Here is a 20000-nt window from a genome sequence, read left to right as displayed (position 1 = left end):
GAAAATGATTTGACAGGAAACAAAGACTTTTATTCTGAAACCTCACTTCCTTTTACATTTCTCCTGCACACACGAACACCAACGACAGCAGTCAGTCAACCAGTCGGTCAACCAGACGGTCAACCAGTCAGTCGACCAGTCAGTCGACCAGTCGGTCAACCAGTCAGTCAACCAGTCGGTCAACCAGACGGTCAACCAGTCAGTCGACCAGTCGGTCAACCAGTCAGTCAACCAGACGGTCAACCAGACGGTCAACCAGTCGGTCAACCAGACGGTCAACCAGACGGTCGACCAGTCGGTCGACCAGTCAGTCGACCAGTCGGTCAACCAGACGGTCAACCAGTCAGTCGACCAGTCGGTCAACCAGTCAGTCAACCAGACGGTCAACCAGACGGTCAACCAGTCGGTCGACCAGTCAGTCGACCAGTCAGTCGACCAGTCAGTCAACAGCATGTCAACCTGGGTTTCCACCAGTTCGCTCAGAACAGAAGAAGCTTGTTGCATCATATTTGTGTAAACATCAACCTGCTGCAAAACCACCAGTTGGATGTTTTTCAGGTAAACACTGTTGTTGGAAAACAGGTCTAACGTAGGTGGGTCTAACGTAGGTGGGTCTAACGTAGGTGGGTCTAACGTAGGTGTGTCTAACGTAGGTGGGTCTAACGTAGGTGGGTCTAACGTAGGTGTGGTTTCTCTGACCCTAAACAGGTTTCAGGTGGTTTCGGGCCTTTTCTTGCCTCTTGTCCATGACCAGGTCCTGGCTGGGCCTCGGGGAAACCCCGCCCTCATCCTCACCATCGACAACGTCAAGCTGGCTGCAGACGACTTCACATTCAAGCGAGGGTCAACATCACGTTTCTGGACTCTGAGGCCCAGAATCAGAACCAGAATCAGATTTATTTATTGCCATTGCTCATGTAGTACACAGTATTACACAAGCTAGGAATCTGTCTCAGTGTGACGCTGCAACATTCAACATAGCGAAGACAATAAACACTAGAATAAGATAAATAAAATAAGACATATATATATATATATGCACTATTTCTTACTATAAAAATAGTAAGAAATAGTGCAGGTCAATGCAGGAGTAATGTATTGTTCGTGAGACCGTAGTCTCCTGCCTGAAGGGAGGGGGGAAAACAGTTTGTGACCAGGGTGGGAAGGGTCGGCCGTGATCTGACCTGCACACCTCCGGGTCCTGGAGATATACAGGTCCTGGATGGATGGAAACCTGCAGCCCATCACCTTCTCAGCCTCAGTCTGTCCCTGACGGTGGCACCAGCATAGCACCATGATGGAGGAGGGGAGGATGGAGGAGGTGAGGATGGAGGATGGAGGAGGGGAGGATGGAGGAGGGGAGGATGGAGGAGGAGAGGATGGAGGAGGTGAGGATGGAGGAGGGGAGGATGGACTCCATGAGGGCCGTATAAAACTGCGCCAACATCCTGGGAGGCAGTTTGAGCTTCCTCAGCTGCCGGAGGAAGAACATCCTTTGCTGGGCCTTCTTGATGAGGGAGCTGATGGTTGGCTCCCACTTAAGGTCCCGGGTGATGGTGGTGCCCAGGAAGCGGAAGGAGTCCGCGATGGTGATGGGGCAGTCCATGAGGGCAAGGGGGGGCAAAGGGGCTGTGACTTTCCTGAAGTCCACAATCATCTCCACTGTCTTCTGAGCGTTCAGCTGCAGGTTGTTGTGTCCGCACCAGGACACCAGTTGAGCCACCTCCCTCCTGTAGGCAGTCTCGTCTCCATTGGAGACGAGCCCGATGAGGGTGGTGTCATCCACAAACTTGATCAGCTTGACAGACTGGTGGCTTGAGGTGCAGCAGTTTGTATACAGGGAGAAGAGGAGGGGGGAAGGACACAGCCCTGGGGTGATCCAGTGCTGATGGTGACGGAGTCCGAGACTCTTCCCCAGCCGCACATGCTGCCTCTGATCCGTCAGGAAGTGAGTGATCCACCTGCAGAGGGAGGCAGGCACACTAAGCTGGGACAGCTGGTCCTGTAGCAGAGCTGAAGTCCACGAACAGGATCCTCGCGTAGGTTCCCGGGGGGTCCAGATGCTGCAGGATGGAGTGAAGGGCCAGGTGGACCGCGTCGTCCACAGATCTGTTGGCTCTGTAGGCGAACTGCAGTGGATCCAGGAGAGGGGAAAACTCTGCCTTCATTTGTGCTTTTCAGGTACGATACGAGCTGACCGTGTTTCAGTCTGCGGATGCCGACATCAGCGGTCTGAGGAAAGTCTTGGATGACCTGACTCCGATCCGGTCTGACCTGGAAATGCAGGTGGACGGTCTGAAGGATGAGCTTCCACATCAAGGATCCATGAGGAAGTGAAATTGGTGAAACGCACCAGTGCAAAGAGGCAGAGGTGAGATCAGGTTGTGTCTGCAGGATCTGCAGGCAGCCAGAGCCCGGATGGGAGGGAAGGTCACCGTAGAGGAGGACGCCAGGAAGGGCAAAGAGCTGGAGCCCTGGTTCCAGACCATGGTGAGACCAGGTCTACAGGGTGATTTTTGTGAAATCAGGTCATCACAAACTTTATCGGTTATTTTCTACAGACAACTGATGTGAAGAAAGAGGTCGTTCTGAGCACTGAGACGCTCCACACATCCAAGTCTGAGATCGGCGAGGTCAGGCAAACTCTTCAGAACCTGGAGATCCAACTCCAGACTCAGATCAGCAGATCAGACTCTGTCCTTCACCTTCTGACACCATCAAAAATGTTTGGACCAGTCAGAACATGAACAGAGATGGCAGGCCCGCTTTAGGATGGGGGGGTGGTAGTCCGGGTTCAAACACTAGTGCAGCTAGCTGCACATGTGTTATGGCCTGGAGTCAGGCCAGATGGGCCACAGGTGCTTCACACTCAAGTCTCACCTGGGGGACATCACCAACAGAAAGACGCCGTTGGGGCAACTCTGGCTGAGACCAAGCACAGGTACAGCAACATGCTAGCAGGCTGCCGGGGTCAGCTGTCCCAGCTCAGGGCTGACCTGGAGAACCAGAAGTTCCGGTACTCACAGCTTCTGGACATCAAGACAAGACTGGAGCTGGAGATCGCAGAGTACCGGAGGCTGCTGGGGGGCGACTTTAACGGGTCAATAATTTGAATATTCGTTTCAGATCAATAAAAACTCAACGAGGACGGTAGAAACAAAGTTCTCTCTGCAGAACCTGCAGGACCTCTGAGGTTGTGACCATTGTTGTCCACAGGAAGTGGACCCCTTCAGAAGAGTGGTGACCTTCAACAGTTAGAGCCAACAAACAAAGACAAAGAGGGGGGGATTCTATCTTCAATAAAACCAGAGCAGAAATATCTGATCGCTCATCATTTTGGTCTGTGAAAGAACGAATGAAACAGTGATTGTTTGAATGAATGAATGAATGAATGAATGAATGAATGAATGAATGAATGAATGAATGAATAGTAGAAACTCCAAAACTGGGCTGGGTCGGAGTCTGAATCACCACAGTGAACTGTCTGCTAGCCTGCATTAGTTAGCATTTAGCTTCTTCCATTAACTCTGGTTGTTAATTACAAAGACAACTTCAAACATGAGGATCAGATACTGATTAAGTTTCAGCACTGGTTCCTGTTTATGTTCAACCTGTTCTGACTACAACTGCTGATGAAGTTCATAGAAACACATTGAAGATAAGAGGCAGATTTATGTCGAAACAGTAAAAACTGTCCGGTATTATATTTACATTTGGGATGTTCATGAAACTCTGAGTCTAATCTAGTCTGGTCCGGTCCAGTTGGGCCCAGCATAATCTATTCTAGGCCAGTCTAGGCTAGGCTAGGCCAGGCCAGGCTAGGCCAGGCCAGGCCAGGCCAGGCCAGGCTAGGCTAGGCTGGTCTACAGTAGTAAAGTCAGACAGGTCCGTTTCAGTTCATCAGACAGGTTTTATTGGTGTAATCTGACAACGGTAACTGATCAGCATCTTAGATTTTGATTCTCCCATCACTTTTCTTCGACAATTTCCTTGGTGACAATCAGGACTTTGGAAGTTGAACTAGATGGACTAGAAGAAAACAGAGAGGTATTGTTAGTGTGTCTGGGCTGAAGGTGGAGTTGAAGGCTCTGAGGACACTCACAGGTACACCTGTCCTTCCAGCAGTCGGTGGTACTCAGCGATCTCCCGCTCCAGCCTGGTCTTGGTATCCAGCAGGATCTGGTAGTCCTGGCTCTGACGCTCCAGGTCGGTCCTCAGCTGGGCCAGCTGGTCCTCCAGAGTAAGGACCTGCCTCTGGTAGCCAGCCAGCATGTTAGCATAGCGGATTTTGGTGTCCTCAAGCGTTCCTTCCACAGATGCTTTCTGATGGCAAAGACAGAGAAACATCATGAGCTTCAGCTACCACTGAGAAAAGTGAGGTGTCCTCTGGAGACCCACCATGCTGAGCTGCGATTGAAGTTCGATCTCCAGGCCTTGTAGGGTACGTTTGACCTCTGTGATCTCAGAGCGTGAAGACTGAAGAGTCTCAGTGTGTACGGCAACTTCCTTGTTCAGTTCATCAGTCTAGAAGAGGAACCAGAACAAACCAGAACTGATGAGAGCAGCCTAAAGATACCTCACATAACTCCGCCTCCTCAGCTTTTCCCACCTTAGCCTGGAACCAGTTCTCCACATCTCTTCGGTTCTTGTTGGCGACGGTCTCGTAGTGTTCTCTGATTGAGGCCATGACAGAGGACAGGTCCTCCTGAGCGGGAGCGTCAACCTCCACGTTCACCTGACCTCCCATTTGAGAGCGCATAGCCAGAAGATCCTGAAAAATGACAAGAATTTCAGCAATAAAGACGGAATTTGTCATTCTAACGGTGGTTTTGATGTGGATGGTGTCTGAGTTCTGTATGGGTGGTTGTTGATCCTTGTTGTGGTGCACACCTCCTCGTGGTTCTTCTTCAGATGCAAGAGTTCCTCCCTCAGTGCTTCGATCTGCATCTCCAGGTCAGACCTTCCCAGAGTCAGCTCGTCCAGTAGCCTCCTCAGCCCAGCGATGTCGGCCTCCACAGACTGACGCATGACCAGCTCGTTCTCATACCTGCAGGAGAACATCAGCAAAAGTGAGGAGGACCTCAGACTTTTAGCCAGTGTGTAATAGTAGTAATGGCTTGGATCCAGGAACATGGAATTCAAATTCAGCCTTTGCTGAACTAGTTCTACAAGGTCGGACACACCCTCCCCCACCATATGTTCTCCTTCACTCAACGTGCGATGAAAACAAACAAACAATGAAAACTGAAGAGCCAGTGATGGAATCATCTCAGTCCGAAGACTGAGGTGATTCGGTGCAGCAGGGGACTCACTTGGTTTTGAAGTCGTCGGCAGCCAGTTTGGCGTTGTCCACGGCCAGGTACAGAGCACCGTTGCTGCGGGTGGCATCCAAGATCTGGATGGACAGGGAAGGAACAGGTGCTTCAGGGCGTGGTTGCTCCTGGATTCATCCACTTCTGAACCGGGCTTACCTTGTTCTGCAGGTCGTGGATTGTGATCTGGTGCGCGGAGCTGTCGTGGGACTTGGGCATGGCCTTGCTCTCCAGGAACTGTTTGATCTTCAGCTCCAGGTCAGCATTGGCCAACTCCAGCATGCGCACCTTCTCCAGGTAGTTGGCCAAGCGGTCGTTCAGGTTCTGCATGGTCATCTTCTCATTGGCGGAGACGTTGACGGCGTCGGCCAGATTGAAGCCAGAAGAAGCAGAGGAGAACGAGCCACCAGATGAGAAGCTCCTGGCACCTTTGGTGGCAGAGATGCGCACGCCGCTGCCTCCGGCACCACCGTACACGCTGGGGGCCCGGCTGGAGCCCAGGCGGGCGCTGCTGGAGTAGACGACGGAGCGGGCGAAGGACATGATGACCGCTGACTCTGGCAGAGGAGAGAATGAAGCCCAGCTGTGGCCCGGCTGCTTTTATGGCAGCCCCCACCCCAGACTCGGGCCCTGCCAGCCAATCGGAGCAGGAATGTTTAGCCCCTCCAGCCTGGATGGAAGAATGTGGCTCAGGTGGATCCCCTCCCCCTCTCAGAACCCAGGGAAGTTGGCCTGCAGGTTGAGATCCGCCTGCGTTCCAAAAACTGGTTACCTGTGCAAACCAACCACAGACTCTTTGACCAGCCCTCAGGGATTGGACTGTCGGGTCACAGCAGAACAGGGGACCAGAGCGGACCCTCACTCAAGAACCTGAGTCCGTCGGTTCACAGGTGACCACTGACTGTTGCTCATGAGGCACACCTGCAGAAGACAGCACTCAGGTGATCAGAGGCCGGAGGAGCCTGAGGCCTGAGGAGAGCTGAGCCAACACTGGAGACCACGTTCCTGTGAGGGTTGGAACCGGAGAGACGGGTCCAGTTACAGGAAACCTGGAACCGGCTGAAAACTCCCAATCACAATAAAAACGATCTCTGGTGCAGGTGAAGATTAAAGCCTCCAACTCCACAAATAATAACAAGAAAATACAAACGAGTAAAAGCAACAGTGATTGGTCGAATGTCACCTGATGTGGGATTAAAGTGAAGGGGCGACCTCAGCGTGTGTGTGTGTGTGTGTGTGTGTGTGTGTGGGTGTGGTTAGTCTGTCTGTTAGTGTGTGTGTGTGTGGGTGGGTGTGTGGATGTGTGGGTGGGTGTGTGTGGGTGTGTGTGTGTGTGTGTGTGTGTGGGTGTGGGTGTGGTTAGTCTGTCTGTTAGTGTGTGTGTGTGTGTGGGTGTGTGTGTGTGTGTGGGTGGGTTAGTGTGTGTGTGTGTGTGTGTGGGTGTGTGTTACTGTGTGTGTGTGTCTGTGTGTGTAGGTGTGTGTGTGTGTGTATGTGTGTAGGGTTTGTGTGTGTGTGTGTAGGTGTGTGTGTTTGTGTGTGTGTATGTGTGTAGGTATGTTTAACCTTTACATCTACTTTATCTCACCTGTCAGTTAAAACACGCCTCAGCACATCCACCAATCACAGCCCCTCCTCCAGGTATGCAGAGGTCAGAGGTCAGAGCATCACCTGTGGCAACATGAAGAGGAGGGAGGTGTGTGTGTGTGTGTGTGTGTGTGTGTGTGTAGGTGTGTGTATGCGTGTGTGTGTGTGTGTGTGTCAGGATGCTTCAGACGATCCCAAACCTCAAAAACCAGATAAGAAACAGAGAGTGAGTGTGTGTGTGTGTGTGTGTGTGTGTGTGTGTAGGTGTGTGTGTGTGTGTGTGTAGGTGTGTGTGTGAATGCACGTGTGGGTGTGTGTGTGTGTGTGTAGGTGTGTGTGTAGGTGTGTGTGTGTGTGTGGGTCACCTATGTTTATATGTCTTTTCCATCCCCCCCCCCCCAAACTCAGCTTGTTTGTTCGCCTCCGGCTGATTTTATATAACCGGTTGAGTTTGGGGGCGGAGCCTCACGGCCCTGCAGGTAGCTCAGGTGTGGCTGGAGAAAATGTTGAGATATGAAGGAGAAACATGTGTCAAAGATTCATTTATTCATTTCACCTGTGGAAGGTCACACACACACACACACACACACAGACAGACACACACATACGAACACACAAACACACATATGAACACACACAGACACACATATGAACACACACAAACACACAAACACACACGAACACACAGACACTCACACTAACAGACACACGCACAGACACACGCACACACACTAACACACAAACACACATACGAACAAACACAGACACACATACGAACACACACACTAACAGACACACGCACAGACACACACTAACACACAGACACACATACGAACACACACAGACACACATACGAACACACACAGGCACACATATGAACACACACACAGACACACATATGAACACACACACAGACACACATATGAACACACACACAGACACACATACAAACAAACAGACATATGAACCTACACACACAGACACACACTAACACACAAACACAGACGAACACACACACACACACACACACACACACACACACACAACTGAACCTAAACACACAGACACACATACTAACGCACGCACACACAGAGTGTTGTTTATTTTTTAACCAAAGTCTCTGAACTGAAAGTGTGAAGTTGTGTTGATTAATCTGAAGCTTTATGATCAAAACTTCTCGATGTTTTTGGTTTTTTAACGCAACTTTGGATCTTGCAGTTTTACCGCCTCTGTGAGGACTTCTTAGGGTCTGGCGCCCCCTGCTGGTCACACACCGTCACCACAGTTCGTTAAATTAATCTTCAAGCTTGTTTTAGAGTTTAAATCTGGAATCAGAGCTCGCGGATTACTGTCAATAAAGAGTGTGTAAGTGTTCCCCGTGGAGCTGCGGCACCAGAAGGTTCGGTCTGAGCAGAAGCATCCAGATCCAGGTTGATCCCGATCCAGGTTGATCCAGATCCAGGTTGATCCAGATCCAGGCTGTTCCAGATCCAGGTTGATCCAGATCCAGGTTCTACAGATCAAATATTGTTTGTGATTCCGGATCTGTCCAGCGGGGCTCACTGGCCGCCCCGTGACGTCATCTGCAGCCTAAGCGCAGGTAGCAGCGCCGTCTGCGCATGCGTGGTAGCTTCACGGTTGACATGTACGTCGTTATATATTCACGGACGCTTCTGTGTGTTTGAGGGTCCGAACCCTCTCCGAACAGCTCGGTTCGGTGTGATGGAGAACCGCAGAGATCCGGTGAGTCCGGCGAGTGTGCTGTGCGGTGTGAAGCCGAAGACGTCGCCTCTGCTTCGGCCGCAGTGTCGGAGATTCCCGCTGACAGAAAGTCCTGCTGGAACTCCAACAGAACCTGAAACCGAACCTACGCCACTCAGATTAGGATGAATGTCTTTAACAAAAGCATCACTCGGCATTTGATCGGCTTCTGTGCTTTAATATCGATCCTCCGATCCAGTTTAAATGCTTCAATGACCCAAAAGACAACCTGATGACCGACCAGCGTGTTCGTCCGCAGGTTCTGTGGGGGTTTCGGGGACGGTTCGATCGGGTCAGAACACTTCCTGAGCAGAAAATGTTTTGATGAATAAGATGGAGTCTAAAGTGCGGACGTTGCCCGTCTCCAGGCCGAGCGCCCATGCAGGAGGAGGTGGGACTCCTTCGGGATGCTGGACGGGCTGGAGGAGGAGCAGAGCAGCTGCAGCAGCCGGAGCCGGAGCAGCACGGGGAGCAGCGCCTCCAGCCTGGAGGACAGTGATGAGGAGGAGCTGGGGGGAGGAAGGCTGGCGCAGCTCACCTCCCCCTTCACTCTCATCAAGACGAACGGACAGGTGTACACCTGCCCCGGACAGACAGGCCTGGGTCAGTCACCATCAGCTGCCCCATTCCTACAGACGTGGATTCATCCGCCGCAAAAAATAGTCCCATTAAATGTCCACTGAGGTCCAGAGCTGGAATGTCCTGCCTGCTCTGACTGTGAACCGTCTGATGGTGTGTGTGTGTGTTTTCGCAGCCACCTGTGAGATGTGTGGGATGGTGGGGGTCCGGGACGCTTTCTACAGTAAAACCAAGCGGTTCTGCAACGTTTCCTGTTCTAGAAGCTTCTCCTCCAACTCCAAGAAAGCCAGTGTCCTCGCCCGGCTGCAGGTAGAGCCCGCCAAAATGGACCCCTCACCACACACACACACACACACACACACACACACACACACACACACACACACACACGCACACACACCAGCTCCTGACCTTAGCCATCATACCTAAAGACCTGACCCTGACCCTGACCCTGACCCTGACCCTGAACACGGTCCGAACCTTTGAAGTTCTGAGGACCAGACAAGATGTCCTCTCCTCTTGAAAATGTCCTCGCTTTGCAAGTAAAATATATATTAAAAACACACTCTCACACAGGAAGTGGTGAGATAGATGCCGTATTTGTCTCTTAAAGGGGAGGCCACCAACGAAGAAGTCCAGGGTTCTGCTCAAACACCCAGTGACCACCAAACTGGGGACCAGTCCTCAGAACCAAAGCTGTCAGCAGGGCGGCGCCAGGAAGAGCGGTGAGCGTCCTCCACAGGCTGCTGGCAGCTTCCAGGAAAACACACACACACACTCACTCACACTCACACTCACACACATACACATACAATACACACACACACACACACACACACACACATACACACACACACGCACACGCACACTCACACACACACACACACGCACACTCACACACATACACATACACACACACACACGCACACACACACACACACGCACACGCACACTCACACACACACTGATCCTGAGCCTGTTGTACTTCTGACCAAGTGCCGCTGGAGGGATTTGATTGGGGCCGTTACCTTGGAGACGGAGAGATGACTGGAGCACCAGTCAGCTGCTTCAAACACGTGAGAGACACACACACACACACACACACACACACACACACCTACCTTCAGCATCTGCTCGCTCTCCATCTGCTCTCCGGGTTGTTCAGGTGTCCATGGCAACGGCGTGGGCCGCTGTCAGTGAAGGGGTCCGGCTGGAGGTTCCCAACAGTGACAGCGGTCTGACCATGAAGGTTTACTGGATCGCTGGGATCATCAAACTGGCCGGTCCGAACACGTCGCACACCTGATGACGCCACGGTCAGAAGTGGCCGTGCTGACGGCTGCTGCTGGTGTCCCCTGTCCAGGGTTCGAGGCCCTGCTACGCTACGAAGGTTTCGACGGTGACTCCAGCAGAGATTTCTGGCTCCACTTGTGTGTTCCTGACATCCACCCAGTGGGCTGGTGCGCCTCCGGAGGACAACCGCTGGTTCCCCCTCAGAGTGAGACCCCCTCGGTCCAGACCAGGAGCGATCTCACCTGCGAGACCTTCAACCTTCACTCTGTGTGTGTGGGTGGGTGTGTGTGTGTGGGTGGGTGTGTGTGTGTGCATGTGTGTGCATGTGGGTGTGTGTGTGTGTGTGTGTGTGTGGGTGGGTGGGTGTGTGTGTGTGTGTGTGTGGGTGGGTGTGGGTGTGTGTGTGTGTGTGCGTGTGTGTGGGTGGGTGTGGGTGTGTGTGTGTGTGTGCGTGTGGGTGTGCGTGTGTGTGTGTGTGCGTGTGTACAGGCCTCCTTCACAAGTTCAGCAACTGGAGGACGTTCCTGATCAAAAGGCTGACAGGATCCAAAACCCTCCCACCTGATTTCTCCTCACAGGTGTGACACACAAACCTCTCCTCTCTTAGTGACGCTCAGCTGTCAATCACCTGTGTTGCCTTCAGGTGCAGGACAGCCTGCATGTTCCCTTTAAGAGGCAGATGAGGGTGGAGGTGGTGGATAAAACTCACCTGTGTCGGACTCGGGTGGCATTGGTTGAACAGGTGAGGAACACACAGGCTGAATTACACCTGTGCAGAGTTAACGTACGTGTGTGTGTGTGCGTGTGTGTGCGCGCGCGAGCGCTGCAGGTCATCGGAGGTCGTCTTCGCCTGGTGTACGAGGAGAGCGCAGATGGGACGGATGACTTCTGGTGTCACATGTACAGCCCCCTGATCCACAACATCGGGTGGTCGCGGTCCATCGGGCACCGCTTCAAACGCTCAGGTGAGACATCGACGAATGCACAGGTGACACACACGATGCAGCTTTACATTCGGGCGTGACTGGGGACTGCTTCCAGATGTGCTGACAATGCTGGACGGTCAGGTGAACGCTCCTGGGCAGCTGTTTGCTAAGGTGAGAGACTCACCTGTGGCCACCGCCGGGGGGCGCTGTTTGACTGTCACAGTGCTGGAGTCCTGTGTTTGTACCTGGACAGGTGAGGGAGGTGGACCAAAGCAGCGCCTGGTTTAATGAGGGCATGAAGCTGGAGGCCATCGACCCCCTCAACCTGTCCTCCATCAGCGTAGCCACCGTCAGAAAGGTGAGCAGCGACCAGGGCCCGGTGGGGGCCCGGTGGGGGCCTGGTGGGGGCCCGGTAGGGGCCCGGTAGGGGCCTTGGCAGGGGCCTGGTGGGGGCCCGGTAGGGGCCTTGGTAGGGGCCTGGTGGGGGCCCGGTGGGGGCCCGGTGGGGGCCCCCGTCAGACCACCTGCCAATTCTGTCTTCCAGGTCCTGGCTGACGGTTACCTGATGGTCGGCATCGATGGCTCCGAGGCCGCCGACGGCTCCGACTGGTTCTGTTACCACTGCACGTCGCCGTCCATCTTCCCGTCGGGCTTCTGTGAGATCAACAACATTGACCTGACGCCCCCCAGAGGTAGAACCGGCCCCCTCCAGCCCGCATACCAAGCCATCGCTTGTAATTCCACCCGTTGCCTTTAGAGACAGCGCGTCACATGACACAGCAAGCGAACATCGGCCCAAACGTCTGCTGGGCTGTTGCAGAGCTTCAACCCCAAATCAAAGAGCTGTGTTCCACCTGCCAGGTTACACCAACCTGCCCTTCAGATGGTTCCAGTACCTGAAGGACACCAAGTCTGTGGCAGCTCCCGTCAACCTTTTCAACAAGGTGACACCGGTGCCGGACTCGACTCCTCGCCGGGACCGGGTCAGGAATTCTGGAGTGCCCATGAGCAGAGGTGTGTTGACCACAGTCCTCTCTGTTGTCAGGAGGTCCCTGACCACGGTTTCCGTCCTGGTATGAAGCTGGAGGCCGTGGACCTCATGGAGCCCAGGCTCGTCTGCGTTGCCACAGTAACACAGATCATCCACAGGTTGCTACGGATACACTTTGATGGCTGGGAGGACGAGTACGACCAGTGGGTGGACTGTGAATCACCTGACCTGTATCCAGTCGGCTGGTGCCAACTGACTGGATACCAGCTGCAGCCCCCTGCTGTTAGTACAGGTAAATACAGGTAACACACATCAGATACACACACTCGGATACACACACACACACACGCATGTTTACTGAGGAAGAAACAGTTTCAACCTCCCAAATCTCCGTCTGCACGTGTGTGTTGTGTTTTCAGGCGTCAGGGACCCTCAGACAGCGCCCAAACAGAGGAGGAGGTCTCATCAGTACAGAGGACAAAAGAAAAGTTGGTCTCATTTCATTCACCTTTGTCGCTACGACAACGTTCCATGTTTTGATCTTCTATGGTCTGCAGAGAGGAGGTTGCCGGGCGGCAGGCGTCCTGTCAGTCAGTCTGGCGCCATGGTAACCGAGGTTCCCAGAATCCTGTCTGGAGAAGAGAACGGAGCGTCACCACCCTCCCCTGCCTCAGCGTCCCAGCTGCCAACGGCACCTCCAGACCCCACAGGTACACAAATCCTGGGTGGTAGCGTTAGCGTTAGCGTTAGCTCGGGTGCTATCAGCCAGCACACTGGCGACGCTGCGGGTGGAAATGATGTGACTTTGTCCAGCGTCACAGAGCAGAGAGGACAACGTGGACGGAAGTCAAACATCTGGTGGAACCAAGGCCAGCGGCCCGTCCCAGCCAGCGCTCACCACCCAGTAGGAACCAGCCCCGTCCATCCAGAGCCTCGCTGGGGTGTGGTGGTCACCGGACACACGGAGCGCCCTTCAGAATCCCTCCGTGGTGGCGTGACCAGGAACACGCTACCTGACGCCAAGACACAAAAGCAGCATTGATCATCTTGTTGCTCCGTTTCTCACAAAAGGCTTTTTTATTGTGAATTTTTTACATGCTGGGTGTGTGTGTGTGTGTGTGTGTGTGTGTGTGGTGTGTGTGTGTGTGTGTGTGTGCGTGTGTGCGTGTGTGTAAAGAAATGAAGCTGTTAGCGAGCTCACACTCATATGAAATAAAATACTTTTATTTGACTTTTTTGGTGAATCGTATATATTATCCATAAAAGGACCTCCTAGCCCTGTTAGCATTAGCGCCCCCTAATGGACCAATAACATACAAGAGAAAAGTTCTGTAGCACCTTTATTGTAGGGAATGATTTGTTTATGTTAGCATGTTAGCTCCAGGCTAATGATGTTTAGAACAGGACTGGCTAGAAGAGAAATGGTGTCAGACGGCTCACCTGGACAGACCTCACCTGAGCCACGTAGCACCTGAGCTCCCTTCAGGTAGAATTATCTTGAACCGTAATGTTGACGTCGTCCTCCAGACAGGTCATGTGACAGGTTGTCCTCTTTGATCTGTGGTGGATCTTGTCAGTGAGGGCCTCAATGTTTCTGCTCAGGTGGTGGAGGCTGAGACCCGGATTGGCTCAAACCACCTGTTGGATTTCGTGCTGTGACCCCACAGTGACCTTTGACCTGTGAAGCCATGGATGGATCAAGTGTCCATCCCCTCTGTCCTGCTTTGCATCCTCTTCTTCACAGCAGAAACCTTCATTCTTCTCCAACTACATCATAAATCTCCTCCCAGAGCTTCCTCTGGAGCCTGGTAGCTCCATCCTCAGTGTCCCCCTGTCCCTCCTCTGGACATGTCCACAGCACCTCAGCCTGGCCTCTCTGGCCTCACCTCCAAACATCTAACCCGTGCTGATCCTCTCCATGTTCCTCCCAAAGAGAAGCTCCAGCTTCTTTATCTCTCCTCCCTGGAACTTCAGTGTCTGCCTCCTCTCCAGGACACACCTCCACCTCTAGCTCCTCCTGCACCTCTAGCTCCTCCTCCACCCCCAGCTCCACCTGCTCTCTCTGCACACCTCCACCTCTCGCTTCTCCTCCACCTGCTCTCTCTGCACACCTCCACCTCCTCCTCTAGCTCCTCCTCCAGCTCATCACCTTTATTCCTCTGGAGGTGCCACAGCTCTGCAGGTCTCTTGTTCCTCCAGAGCTTCTTGGTTCCTCAGACATTCTCTCATCCTCCAACATGTGTCACATGATTCCATCACCAGGACATTTGTGCTTTAGGCTGCAGGAAGGTGAAGCTTTTGTTTTGGCAATAAAATAGTTGGAAGGAAACTTTAGTTTGACTTCTTTATTTTCATCTTTCACAAAAGTTTCTTTCATCAACCTGTAGAATATCTTTGATGTTTCCGCATGCTAACCAGTGTGTTAGCATTGTTAGCATTATCTCAGTGTCACAACTGAAGCAGTTAAACAGAATTGTTACCAAAAGTTTGACAACTGAGCGATCAGACAGGTGAGAGAGGCCAAAGGTAAGATGGGCGGAGCCTGAGGGTCACTCATAGAGCCAGGCCTGAGCGCAGGATGTGTACGACACCAGCTCCTCAGGTTTGAACCACAGGTTGATCTCAGCCTTGGCGTTCTCCAGCGTGTCGCTGCCGTGGACAATGTTCCTGACAGGAGGACAGTTGGTGAAGCTTGAAGGTCTTCAGGCGTCACAGAACTCACGAGATGACAGTTATTCCAACAATCGAGAAGCTTCAAAGAATCCTCCAAATGTCCCAAACTACACAGGTTATGTTGTGGTGTGTGTGTGTGTGTGTGCGCATGTGGACTCACCTGCCGATGTCGATACACAGATCTCCACGGATGCTGCCTGGTCTGGACTCAGCTGGGTTCGTCTCTCCCAGCATCATCCGGCCCAGTTTCACAATGTTCTGCCCCTCCCACACCTGAAGACACGCCCACACTTATGCTGTGTGTGTGTGTGTGTGTGTGTGTGTGTGTGTGTGTGTGTGTGTGCGCGCGCGTTACCATGGCCAACACAGGTCCAGAGGACATGTATTTGCAGAGTCCCTCATAGAAGGGTTTGTCCTTCAGGTCCAGGTAGTGGTTCTTCATGTGCTCCTCAGAAGCCTGATCAAAGATATCAGCTGTGATATTTGAGCTGAATCACAATCAAATTTAAAATGTTCATTTACTTAATTAAATGAAACCGGATTTTCTAAAACCGGAATCTCACTCATTTCTGAGTGAACGTCCAGAATCGCTCTGCGTGGCAGATGAAGCAGCGGTTGCCATGGTTACCTGCATGAACTTGGCAGCGACCAGCCTGAAGCCGCGCTGCTCGAAGCGTTTTGATGATCTCGCCACACAGTCCTCTCTGGACGCCATCGGGCTTCACGGCGATGAAGGTGCGCTGCATGCTGGGAAGGACAGAAACGTGCAGAAGCTGCTCGTGCGCGCGGCGCCCCCTGCTGGCGCGGGTGGCACGAGCTTTTAGCAACCGCTACTTTATCTGATTACAACAATTAATCTGATTACTTCAGTCTCATTTCCAGACAGAGTTGAGGCAGTTCAATCTGAGGACGAAGGTGTGAAGCGTTCTGTGGTGGAAGCCCCGCCCCCTTGACCTCCACCACGTCCTCATTCTTCCACAAGTATCCTCCAAAAATAAACCCCCTTCATGAAGGAGCAGAGCTGCTGACGGCTGCAGCAGCCGAGCCGGTCACAGCCGGGGGGCGGGGCTTGCACGACAGCTGAGCGCGCACACGTGCACGACCAGCAAGATCGACCAAAAGGAGTTTTTCAAAGCTCAAACGGCAGAAAGTCGAAAGTTTGAAACTTCAGCATCACATTAATGTTTCCTCAGAGCTGAAAAATCGGAACTCTGAAGTCCGAGTTGAGAACAATTTATAATTTAAGCATCAATCATCGTCCAGAAAACGAAATAAAAACGTGTTTTTTACCTCCGTCTGAAGAAAAGAAGTTGAGAAGCCGAACAGCAAGCGAAAAGAGGACGGCGACCCCCCCTCAGCGGCCGTATTTAAAGGCTGGGGGGGCGGGGCGATGTGGCGGGCAGGGCGGGGCGACGCGAGGGGGTGTGTCTTCCACCGGATGAACTTTTATCCTTCAGAAAAGTTCCTGAGGAAGACGTTTGAGATCCGCCGGGATGCCTCGGGGGCGGGGCTTTGTGCTGACAGGTGACCCCCTTCTGCTAATAACAGTTCTTGGAAACGTTTGATCGAGCAGGTGTTAGCATCCTTTGCTAGGACGCAGCTGCTAGAATCAATTAGCTGCCACATATGTGAGGGACCAACTGCTGTAAAAGTCACAAACGTCTGAATTGGATGTTTCTGCTTCACTTTATTCATTTGTGTGGAAGTTTGGTCGACATGAAACCGGTAGCCACCAGTTTTATTTCAGTGTTTGACAACAGAAAAGCAACATCGTTTCCTGAACATCCCTGAATCGCCAAAACAAACCGGACGTTACTAGAATCAAGTTAGTGATTCTTTTTCTGCTCAAAATATGAACAGCTGCCATTTTTGTGTCATCTGATCAACTCGTTTATTCAGACCTGCAGCAATGTGACCTCCCAGGCTCCGCCCACCCAGGACACGCCCCATACATGCCCCTCCCACCCTGAGCTCCAATCGCATCATCTGTATAGAAACAAGTCGTGATATTGAAGTAAACAACCACATTTTTACAAAAGTCAAAGCTGATAAATGAGACTTTACAACGATCAGCAGTTCTTCCTCTGTACACAAAATCAACGCCTAATTCTTCCTCTGTGGTGCGTTAGCGCCACCTCTGCTCCCGCGCATAAATAGACTGTTAGCATCTGCACATTTACAGCTTTGAAATATCTACAGCTGCTTCCTGCCTGCCGTCACGCTTTGACCCGAAAGGCTCCAGAACCTCAGGCAGAGGCTGAGGAGCCTCCCTCCTGTTCTGGACATCAGATCTGATCGCTTCAGAAACATTTAGGTGACATCGTCAGATCCTACGCCACAGCGGCTAAAGGCTAGCATTTGGAATTCTCCAATAGAATCAGTAGGACAAAGGAAAGATAAAAGGTCAGCAGGTGCCTTTGATCTGAATATTAAACGAAAGTACTGTGGACTGTGCTGACATCACTGGTGGGTGTGGCCTAAAACAGCAAATCTATGGAGTCGTTGACGGGTAGAAAACAGACGGCAGCTGTTCCACATTGTGGCAGCAGTAGTTTGGCAGCTAATGGAGGCCACACACACACACGCACACTCGCACACACGCACACACTCGCACACACACACACACTCGCACACACACACACACTCGCACACGCACACACTCGCACACACACACACACTCGCACACACACACTCGCACACACTCGCACACACACACACACTCGCACACACACACACACTCGCACACACTCGCACACGCACACACTCACACACGCACACACTCGCACACACACACACACTCGCACACACACACACACTCGCACACACACACACACTCGCACACACACACACGTTTATTAACCACTATGCTTTATACCAAATTTGCATTCGATTTGGCCTGGTGTGTTTTTACAATAGAAAACACTTTCTAGGATTTTTGTCCTGCCTCTTCATCTGTATTCTGGGATACTCTGGGATATTCCGGGATACTCTGGGATATTCCGGGATAGTCTGGGATATTCCAGGATATTCCAGGCTACTCCAGGATATTCCAGGATATTCCAGGGGCGCTCCTCCTCAGTCAGTACTTCTGTTGCCACAATGTCTGTAACTTCTTGATGACTGTAAATTTGTGTCTCTACATTTGTGCTTCACCCGGATGCAAAACTCCAAACAGGAAGTGGGGTTCTGGTGAGTAAATCAGGTGTTCTGGGACCAACAAAGAGTCGCGGGTCAAGACTGATCAATCTGCTGCACCCAAAAGTCTGAAACATCAAAATATCAAATATACACTTCAACAAAAACACCCATAAACATCCAAATAATAGTAATAATAACAATAGTCACCCTATAACTAAACAGCAAAGGAACTAAAACCCTCTGGGACTTTCCCTCCTCACACACCTTCGTGTGTGTCTTGGATCAGGTGTTTCACACCTGCTGAGCAACAAACACAGACAGCAAATCAACTCCAAAGGAAACTCTGAAAGTCTCTGAGCCCTGAGGTTTGGCCGCAGTGCTTCACGCTGCTCAAAGTCCACTTCCTGTCACATGGTTATTGCCTGGGACCAACCGCCCACCCCTCAGTCCTGAGTGTCCTCGGGTGGCCAGACTGGGCTGTTCCCCAAAGCCTTGGTTCTGCTCACGTGCACCATTTTATCAGTGCCGACACTTTTTTGCTGAAAAGTAAAATTCACACGCTTGTCCATTGTTGCCATGTGTTGTTTGCCATGACAACGCTGAGCTGACTGGATGAACCTGAAGGTGAGCAAAGTACTTGACGGTCAGGCGACAGTGGACCCACTTTCATCTTATGGCTGTGTTTCACCTGTTACCATGGTTACGCTCACCCGAAGAATGGAAACTGCTGAGAAAACATGCAAAAACAGCAAAAATGTCTGAAAACCAGCTGGTCCGTCCCAGGATGTGCCGAGCCCAGAGGATTGTGGGTTTAGCAAGAAGTTCTGATGAAACAGGACAACGTGATCGAAGATATCTGTGCCCTCAGTGCATCATGGGTATTATTGGATGTACATGGATGATGGTGATGACGTGTTCCATCATCTGTCACCAACGTTCTGAGTGGTTCTCTGCCCCATGTTCTGTGGAAGGTTCTGAAGGTTCTTCACCTGTCACCCGTTAGCGTTGCCTGTCTGACCGGCGCCCCCAACCCCTCCTCCTCCTCCTCCTCCTCCTCCTCCTCATGTGTCTTTGGGTTCCAGCTTACAGGACATCTCGAACAGCAGTTCTGGTTATCGATCACCTGAAGCTGTCTGACGTAGGCCTTCGTCTGTAGGTGGGAGGGGGACGTCTCTGTATCCATGGCTACCAGATCAAACAGAAGGAAGCGTCAAGGAGGTACAAACACAAGTACATGTGTCACACTGTGTGTGTGTGTGGTGTGTGTGTGTGTGTGCGTGTGTGTGTGTGTGTGTGTGTGCGTGTGTGTGTGTTACCCAGCTGGCTGCTCCTGTATCTTCTGATGGTTCGAACCATTTCTGCCACTTTATGCTGAAAAAAGATGTTTACGTGAAGAGTTTTGAAAAATACTGATATTTAGAATAAAGCGCACACACACACACACAGAATCAGCTTCCTTGCTGGTAATAATCGACTCACCATCTTCTCGAAGTTGACGAGTTCTCCGTGGAACGTCTTGCAGCTCTCGTGCAGGAAGGTCAGATCTGAGAGAGGAAAGTGTTCATGGATGGATGATTTTGCTCGGATTATTTTAAATCAAGTTTTTTTTAAGTAAGTTGAAAGTGAATCTAAAACTAATGTGACAGATCAAAGAGCTTCTGTCTTTCCTGGAGTGTTTTCATGAGGGGTTTGAGCTCAACCTGCAGTAGTGTTTTCAACCACAAGAGGGAGACTCCTCAC

At 51.8% G+C, this 20000-nt stretch overlaps 3 protein-coding genes, 2 long non-coding RNA genes and 1 pseudogene across 9 annotated transcripts in view; 2 read left to right on the top strand and 4 right to left on the bottom strand.

The window, feature by feature from the left end:
* LOC115249965 (uncharacterized) overlaps nt 1-155 on the bottom strand; it is a 715-nt gene extending 560 nt beyond the window's left edge. Inside the window, exon 1 of the long non-coding RNA XR_003888567.1 lies at nt 57-155. This is a non-coding gene — a long non-coding RNA (uncharacterized lncRNA). The remainder of the gene's footprint in view (nt 1-56) is intronic.
* A 2002-nt stretch (nt 156-2157) lies between these two features.
* Nucleotides 2158-3284, top strand: LOC115249961 (uncharacterized). The gene is made up of 3 exons (XR_003888563.1): nt 2158-2490; nt 2562-3100; nt 3175-3284. It is a non-coding gene; the product is annotated as an uncharacterized lncRNA (long non-coding RNA).
* A 606-nt stretch (nt 3285-3890) lies between these two features.
* LOC115249955 (keratin, type I cytoskeletal 13-like) lies at nt 3891-5913 on the bottom strand. The gene is made up of 7 exons (XM_029836673.1): nt 5472-5913; nt 5313-5395; nt 4891-5047; nt 4610-4771; nt 4399-4524; nt 4103-4323; nt 3891-4029 (listed from the first exon to the last, which is right to left on the bottom strand). The coding sequence occupies exons 1-7, from the start codon at nt 5853-5855 to the stop codon at nt 3969-3971; spliced, it is 1194 nt and encodes a 397-aa protein (XP_029692533.1). The 5' UTR covers nt 5856-5913; the 3' UTR covers nt 3891-3968.
* Nucleotides 5914-8800: 2887 nt separating this feature from the next.
* Nucleotides 8801-13683, top strand: LOC115249948 (MBT domain-containing protein 1-like). Of its 4 annotated transcripts, none has more exons than XM_029836654.1 (19): nt 8801-8952; nt 9029-9263; nt 9415-9548; nt 9853-9964; nt 10236-10315; nt 10405-10522; nt 10603-10737; nt 11022-11110; nt 11176-11274; nt 11362-11497; nt 11574-11629; nt 11712-11816; nt 12003-12150; nt 12218-12402; nt 12504-12741; nt 12869-12937; nt 13007-13159; nt 13271-13582; nt 13618-13650. In XM_029836654.1, the coding sequence occupies exons 1-18, from the start codon at nt 8893-8895 to the stop codon at nt 13489-13491; spliced, it is 2373 nt and encodes a 790-aa protein (XP_029692514.1). In that variant the 5' UTR covers nt 8801-8892; the 3' UTR covers nt 13492-13582; nt 13618-13650. The 4 variants fall into 4 exon arrangements, with proteins under 4 accessions (XP_029692514.1, XP_029692518.1, XP_029692515.1 ...); XM_029836655.1 differs by having other exon boundaries at nt 8808-8952; nt 12320-12402; nt 13271-13581; nt 13623-13683; XM_029836657.1 differs by lacking the exon at nt 13618-13650 and having other exon boundaries at nt 8813-8952; nt 13263-13496.
* A 1096-nt stretch (nt 13684-14779) lies between these two features.
* On the bottom strand, nt 14780-15883 carry LOC115249958 (nucleoside diphosphate kinase B-like; annotated as a pseudogene). The gene is made up of 4 exons (XR_003888561.1): nt 15751-15883; nt 15478-15579; nt 15283-15395; nt 14780-15116 (listed from the first exon to the last, which is right to left on the bottom strand). The product of XR_003888561.1 is annotated as a nucleoside diphosphate kinase B-like (transcript).
* Nucleotides 15884-19321: 3438 nt separating this feature from the next.
* LOC115249980 (rap guanine nucleotide exchange factor-like 1) overlaps nt 19322-20000 on the bottom strand; it is a 3170-nt gene continuing 2491 nt past the window's right edge. The window contains 4 exon segments of the mRNA XM_029836704.1: nt 19322-19365; nt 19368-19445; nt 19577-19631; nt 19740-19804. Coding sequence (XP_029692564.1) covers nt 19322-19365; nt 19368-19445; nt 19577-19631; nt 19740-19804 — 242 coding nt within the window.

The sequence above is a fragment of the Takifugu rubripes genome, chromosome 5, assembly GCF_901000725.2.
Source record: "Takifugu rubripes chromosome 5, fTakRub1.2, whole genome shotgun sequence".
Taxonomy (NCBI): Eukaryota; Metazoa; Chordata; class Actinopteri; order Tetraodontiformes; family Tetraodontidae; genus Takifugu; species Takifugu rubripes.
Note: the sequence above shows the minus strand (reverse complement) of the source record. Positions and strands in the feature narration are given on the sequence as shown.

Bases quoted from the DNA above. Each gene is read 5' to 3' on its own strand.
- LOC115249955 (XM_029836673.1), bottom strand. From the start codon at position 5,855: ATGTCCTTCGCCCGCTCCGTCGTCTACTCCAGCAGCGCCCGCCTGGGC. The intron at 4,525-4,609 runs GTGGGAAAAGCT...TTCCTCTTCTAG, and splicing joins AGAACTGGTTCCAGGCTAAG to ACTGATGAACTGAACAAGGA. The intron at 4,324-4,398 runs GTGGGTCTCCAG...CTTTGCCATCAG, and splicing joins TTCAATCGCAGCTCAGCATG to AAAGCATCTGTGGAAGGAAC.
- LOC115249948 (XM_029836654.1), top strand. From the start codon at position 8,893: ATGACCGACCAGCGTGTTCGTCCGCAGGTTCTGTGGGGGTTTCGGGGA. The intron at 11,498-11,573 runs GTGAGACATCGA...GACTGCTTCCAG, and splicing joins GCACCGCTTCAAACGCTCAG to ATGTGCTGACAATGCTGGAC. The intron at 12,403-12,503 runs GTGACACCGGTG...CTCTGTTGTCAG, and splicing joins CCGTCAACCTTTTCAACAAG to GAGGTCCCTGACCACGGTTT.